Genomic DNA, 7,250 nt, shown 5'->3' with positions numbered 1-7,250 from the left:
AGAGAGAGAGAGAGAGAGAGAGAGAGAGAGAGAGAGAGAGAGAGAGATCTAATACTCACTAACCCTTTCCACTTGCCTATAGGATGCATGATTGAGAATTTGAGACTTTATGTGTACCATTATAAACACTAAGAATGCAGCTTTAATTGCAGGCAATGCATAACTGTTGAAAGGGGACGAGCTGAGTCTTCCCTAGGGATGAATCCGTTCTAAAAACATGTGCATATAAGATGCATATAAGCTACTCAATGGGCTCCGCAAGATGTAATCATACATATAGAACAGTAAGAATTAAAGAAAAAAGGCCTTATATTTGAGAGGTGGGGTTGGGAGGGGCAAAGCAGGGAAGAAAATGATATAAGTATATTTTAAATTTTTTTAATAAAAAAAAAAAGAGAGAGAGACACAAAAACCAAACAACTGACAACTGCAGCTCATGGATAATGACAAAAAAGTGGGAGGACCAAAAGGTACAAAGAATCCAGGGTTCACTGCACAGCAAAGTGATCACTGACAGTAAAAAAGTATCATATTATTTCAAAACAGCCGATGGGTTGGGGAAAGTCTCAGGGGTTAAGAATACTTGCTGCTCAGACCCAGGTTCATTTCCCAGCATTCACATGGCAGCTCACAACCAACTGTAACTCTAGTTCCAGGGGATCTGATGCCCTGGCCTCTATGACCACTACATGCAGGTGATGCATTCAGACAAAGCATTCATGCATACATAACTAAATAGATCTAAACAGCTAAAGGCTTTCCATGTTCTCGACAGTGGTTCTGAGAGGTGGGCAGTGTGCTGACCATGTGTGTAAGCCCCACACCACATCCATGTCACACCATCACACATCTGTTCTCTCCTCTAAAGCACACGACCTTCAACTATGCCAGTTTCCTGCTCATCAATTCCTGACAAGAGGACTTCACAAAATGCCAGGTTTTGTCACTCTCCACAGTCAACTAAGTGCACTACTGCAAGCATTACCTTGCAAGCTCTGAAGCAGAGTGCCACATCCTGACTCGAGAATGTAGTGACCAACATGGTCCTGGCAAACAGTCAGAGTTTAAATTAGCCATTAAGAAGTGAGCCTCAAATGTTTTTGCTCTCAAAGGACGTCAGGGCCATCCCAGGGGGGAGGACACCCCCTGTCTCAGGACAGTGCCCGCCTTACCCTCTCCTATTAACACTTGGTTCTTCCCTGAAGGCAAGAGCAGGATGGGATACAATTCAATATAGCCTTCCTCACACAGTGACTTAAAAGGTTATACTCCTTCAGCAAGGATGTCTTTATCCTCCTCTTCCCCCAAAACCTCCAGGCTAAAGCAAACATAACCTTTCCTTAGCTGTCACATCCCCTCCAAGATGTGTTTTAGTATACTACCTTTTGGGTTTCTTTTTATATTTTATTTATTTGAGGTGGGTGCGCACACACAGTACACACGTGGAGACACGTGGATCACCGGCAGGAGTAAGTCGTCTTCCTCCACTATGTGTCCTGGAGATCTGACTCAGTATTAGGCTTGTCAGCTCAAGTATCTTTATCAGATGAGCAATCTCACTAGCCCCAGTATTTAAAAATACTGGGTATTAAATACCTGGTATTAAAGACTCTAGCTTTAGATAAATGGTAAATCATGTGTACCAACATGCACATGCACACACACGTTATCTGTAATATCTAATGGGAAGCCTTTTATCATCTTGTCTACATAAATTGTAAGCTTGACACAGCTTAAGCTTAAGAGTCATCTGAGAGCAGAATTCCTAGATCAGAATGGCATGTGGACACATCTGTGAGAGACTCTCTTAATGACCGATGTGGGAGGGTCCAGCCCGCTGTGGGAGGTACCACCCAGGGGCAGGTGGGCCTTGGCTCTATAAGGGAGCTGAGCTAAGCATGCAAGAAAACCAGCAAGTAGCACTCCTCCATGGCTCCTGCCTTGAGCTCTTCCCCTGACTTCCCTCAGGAAGGGACTGTGGGACCTGGAAGGATAAACCAAATAAACCCTTTCCTCCCAAGCTGCATTTAGTCAGAATATTTTATCAAACTAGAACACACCTACATATCAATTTATCAGTAAATTTGTAGTTTATCTTAATAAAATTTGAAAAAATTAAGAGCATTTGCACATAATATTATTAAAATTAATAATAACTAAAAGATGAGGTAAAGGAAGAGAAAACCCAACCAGAAAATCAATTTAGTTCTATTTAGTTATATGATACTGAAACACAGGAAAAGAAAGACTGTTTTATACAGTGAAAGGTCTGAGCATCTACTATCTACTCTTATCTACTCTGATCTACTAATTAAATATTAAGGGCCTACCTAAAAGCCGCTTCCCAAAAGCAGTTCATTCCACAAACATCAGAGGGCAGCATCCAATAGGGATTCCAGTAACACAGAGAGAACTCTTTACACCTGACGGTGAGAAGAAATAACAGTCCTGGGTGAGCATTCAGATTAGGAACAACCAAGGAATTTACTGACTAACACAGTAACTTTAAGTTCAGCTTTACAGCAACAAACAGGAAAATCCAACTGCTATAGACAAACTGAAGCATATTTAGAAAACAGATGTCTTCTTTACTTAGGGCACATAATTTTAAATAAAACCACTAGGTGAGAATATCTTGTGAGTGGAAATGTTTTCTGGTCAGGAACTCTAGAAACATTAAGATCTCCTTCCCTCTGATGAAGACACTGATACATCTTATCTTTTTCTTCTTAGACTATACATACTATCTTAGAAAATTCATTTCACCAACATCTTCTGTTTACAACAAAAATGAAATGTCACAAATGCAGGTATAAGGGGAGAAAAGAATCATTAAATACATTCAAAATAACTGACTGAAACTACTCACATGGCGTTTCAAACTGGAAACAAGACACTGCGCTGACAGCCCTTCATTCCTACAACCCTGCTCCGTTACACTCCAGACGCTGAGATGATGACACTGCAGCTTTCTCCTTAAGGCCAGAGAAACAGTGGTTTTCACTGTCACTTACTTCCATCGCAGCTGTCGGACACTGACTGCCATTATGGACAGTCGGGCAAGTCACTGACCTAGGACATGTCATCTTAACAGCATTGAACTTTGTTTCCTCCATGGATTCAATTAAAAGTTACTATTCTAATATCAAAAGATCTATAAAATGTCAGACTTGCAAAACTCTTTGGTCTGATGTCCCACAAACCTCCGAGATCTCTGATCTACAACAGGAGTCCTCAGCCTGAAGCTATACTACCATCCCTAGGGAAGATGCACACCAGACTAAGGATAAGACCCTGGGACCAGGGTCCGAGTGCTGATCTTTTAAATACTGCCTATGAAATCTGTGCGTTACTGCGTAAGCAACTACAGCACTGGAAAAGTTATACTGTTACATATGGTTTTCCTGACAGATACATCAAAGCCCACAAAGTTTATATCTTAATTTTAAAAAGAAGTTAGTCAGGAAAATGTGTACCTAATAATAATGTTTGTCCCTTGATTAGAAACTGCATTTCTTATAGGCAGCCAAACTCAGTGTACCCTAACTAGTAACTACATTTCAAACTGTGTCAAATTCAAGCGCCTGAGGATCCGTTTAATAAGCCTCACAAACTTTTCAGATAAAGACATTATCAGTGTTATTTTAACAGTTTATTTACAATCAATACCTAGCATGTACCTTTGTTCTTGCCAGGGGTGGGGTGAAGGTGGGAGGGATGGGCGTGGCAGACTAGAACTAACCAGATTATTCCACTTCTGTCAAACTGCACAACAGGGTAACAAGGGAAATGAAAACAGAAATCTCAATTTTTCAGTAAGAATTACTTTGTGAAGCTGGGTGTAGCAATACCATCTTCTGTTGCAGCTCTCACTTGCTGTTTTATACAAGTCATTTGTGCAATGTTTCCTAAATCTGGTCCCAAGGTCACTTCTTAGACATACAGATACAGGGTCCTATCCTCTGCCTCATTAATCAAGCATCAGTAGAGTAACTGAAAACATAACCAAGGTCAACCCTGAATGAGAAACAGTGTATCAAGTGTATCAAGCAAGAGTCGATATGTCACTCCGAAAGAAGAGGACACACAACCCTGTAATTCTGTAACTCCAGAGGCTGAGACAAGAACTCTCCAGTTATGGCCCCACAGAAGACTTTTTCATCACGAGTACTGACACTGGCTTGTCCACTATGCATAGGTGTATGGATTGTAGTATCTATGCATTCCCTCGAAAGTCTAATGAGTTTTAATCTTATAAACCTTTGAAATACACAAAGGTCTCTGGATTTTGCTGTGTCAAACAACGGGCTCAAAGTTCAGAAAGTTAAGGATGTCCATAAATTCTACCACACATCTATCAAGAGGTAGGTACTTTTTCCTGCCTCATCCAAAATCTAGGTGCATTCTCACTGTTTTAATGAATACATTGCCCTTATTTTTAAAGCATGGCAACTTTTAAGCCCTGTTTCTTGAACTGTGAACCCAAGGATACACACTTTAAGACACCTAAGAGTCTGGAGAAATAGCATGAGCGAGTACAAGGCAGCAATCCAAGGGGAAGACAGCACTAAACGCCAGGTCAGTGACAAGCTGACCGACTGGGTACTCTCCCAGTCAGCTTTTGGGCCAACTTCCTCCTGTCAACACCAAGTTCTGCTTTCTCTTCCTGTTTATTCAATATATTACCGATTGAATGATCAAATATACTGGCAAACTCCAGTGAGTAAAAGGCCCAGATCACATGTGTTCAGTGGGGAATGAGAAAATATCATCTGTGATAATGCAATATGGGATACCCACCCAGCAGTCGGGCTCTACCATTCTTCAGTAGCACTTGTACCCGTGCTCCTCTGAGATAGGAAATCCTGGCTGGACCTGAGCATCTTCTGAAACTGACCCCTACACTGCAGTCCATCCTCCTCCTGTCAGGTAATCACTTCGGTCACACAGGCCCCCTCAGAGACTCATTTCCCTCCGTCCTTAGTACAGTGCTTCCCTTCTTTCCTATATCCTCATTCCCCCTGTCCTGTGACAACACCTTTCTAGTGAAAGCTCATTAAATCCAAGCCATTTAGTCACAGGCTCAGATGAGTACAAAGCAGTGGCATGAGTATGGTGCCCCACCCCCACCCCCACCCCAGGACTAATGCAGACTTGCCTGAAGCTGGGTCCTTTCAGGACGGCAGCACCTCAGCATCCACCTGCACTGGATTGTTATGCTTTTCTCAGAGGCCCTAAAGACCACCTTGTATCAACCAGCCCTGCTTCCTTAATCAGAAGCACCTCGTAAACTGTCTTAATGCTCATAACTAATCCCCCCACACCCTGAGCTTTGTGAATTATGTGATCCTACTCACTTCTATCAGCTTTCCTACCTCTAAAGGGAACCTGTATGACATTATTCACTGACTCTGGCCATAAGTTACTTGCTTTGGCCAAAGTAACGTAATGCTAGCAACTGAACCTAGGGCTTGAGCATGGTGGGCAAGTGCTCTACCACCTCATTCAACCTCTCTACAAGACTGAGAACACTCAATGTAAGGAGAGCTTCTGCAGCCTGGGTTTCAGAGTGAGATGTCCAATGCAGAGTCACAGTAACAGTCTTGTAATGCTTAAGAATTGCTACTGTTTATTGTTAGCTTATAAACTACTGAGAAGCTTGGAGTTGTTATAAAAGCAAAAAGAGTGATGTAAGTCATAATTCTCTTTGAAGGCATTAATTTAGGGACTAGCAAAATGGCTCTGCAGGTAAACCAGCTTGAAGCTCATGTTGATGATCTGAGAACACTCTGGAACCCACACGGTGGAAGGAGAGAACAGCCCACTGCAGGCTGTCCTCCAACCTCCACAGGCACTAGAGCACACAGTGCACACACATAATACATTAAAAAGAAGTTACTAGTTTACACCACAATAGCCCATAACTTGCACTCCTAAACACGCAACACTTAAGATTAGCTACGTTTATGGGAAAGATGTCTACAATCACGTAGTGTTGAGGGAGTAAGAGATCACCTCAGGCCAGAGAGTGAGTGTGAGGCTAGCCTTAGCTATAAGAGACCCTGCTCCAAAACAACAACAAAAGTAAAGATGAATGAGTGTTCATAGCACCATTATTCCTAACAGTCAAACAGCGGGAAACCACCAAATGCCTATCAGCTACTGAACAGAATGTGTGAGATCCATTTGATGAAATAGTACCAAGCATAGTAATTCATGCTATTGGACGAACCATAAAAGACAAACTAAATGAAAGAGGCCAGACTCAAAATCCACTCTTGGAATGATTCATTATGGGAAATGTTCAGGATAAGCAAATCTGCAACTACAACAGACTTACAGGATCGAGGGCTGCAGGGCTAAGAAACAGAGTAGGAAGTTACAGATACTCGGTCCTTGGTGGGCAGTCAGTAAACTCTACTAAGAGCTAATGCAGGCATATAAAACTTGATAGCTTTAGGGTGTTTCTTGGTTTTAACACCATGTTGGAAAACACTCAGTACATAGACAAGATTTAAAGTTTACTATTGGGTGCTGAGGAGACTTCACTCAGTAGAGTGAGAAACAAGCCTGAGACAGCCTGGTCGGCATCCTCAGTGCACATGTAAAAAGCCAAACATGACTGCACACCTGGGACCCCGGCGCTGAAGGTGGAGACAGGAAGATCCCTGGGCCTGCTGTCCAGCCATGCTAGCTCCATGATCAGTGAGAAACCTGTCTCAGAAAAAAGGGGATTGAGAGAAGATACCAAATGTCAGCCTCTGGTCCACATACAAGTTCACACACACACACATATACACATACATACATACACACACACACACATATATATACACACACACATATATATACATACATGCACATGTGCACACAAGTGTATACATGAACATATACACATGCATATACTATAACAGGAAAGATTTACTAGATATGTAAGAACACACTTAGAAAGAATATACACACCACCTACCATTATGGAAAACACAAAACAAAAACACAACGGAGACTGTAAGGGTGACTTACCAAGTTAAAAGCATTTGCAGCTCTTACAGAGGACCAGAGTTTGATACTCAGCCTGAACATCAGGCAGCTCAAACTGTCTGTAACTCCAGCTCCAAGGGATCTGACACCCTCTTCTGGCTTCCACACACACGCATTCACTTACACACGCGTGCATGCACACACACACACACACACACACACAGAGAGAGAGAGAGAGAGAGAGAGAGAGAGAGAGAGAGAGAGAGAGA

General features: G+C 42.3%; 1 protein-coding gene across 2 annotated transcripts in view; it reads right to left on the bottom strand.

Annotated features, from left to right (window-relative positions):
* Gxylt1 (glucoside xylosyltransferase 1) overlaps positions 1–7,250 on the bottom strand; it is a 33,726-nt gene that overhangs the window by 22,006 nt on the left and 4,470 nt on the right. Inside the window, exon 2 of one of the 2 annotated variants that reach the window (XM_028752175.1) lies at positions 2,331–2,423. The exons of the other annotated variant lie outside the window; for it this stretch is intronic. Coding sequence (XP_028608008.1) covers positions 2,331–2,423 — 93 coding nt within the window. The remainder of the gene's footprint in view (positions 1–2,330; positions 2,424–7,250) is intronic. 2 annotated transcript variants of the gene reach the window in all.

The sequence above is a fragment of the Grammomys surdaster genome, unplaced genomic scaffold, assembly GCF_004785775.1.
Source record: "Grammomys surdaster isolate TR1022 unplaced genomic scaffold, NIH_TR_1.0 125878, whole genome shotgun sequence".
Taxonomy (NCBI): Eukaryota; Metazoa; Chordata; class Mammalia; order Rodentia; family Muridae; genus Grammomys; species Grammomys surdaster.
Note: the sequence above shows the minus strand (reverse complement) of the source record. Positions and strands in the feature narration are given on the sequence as shown.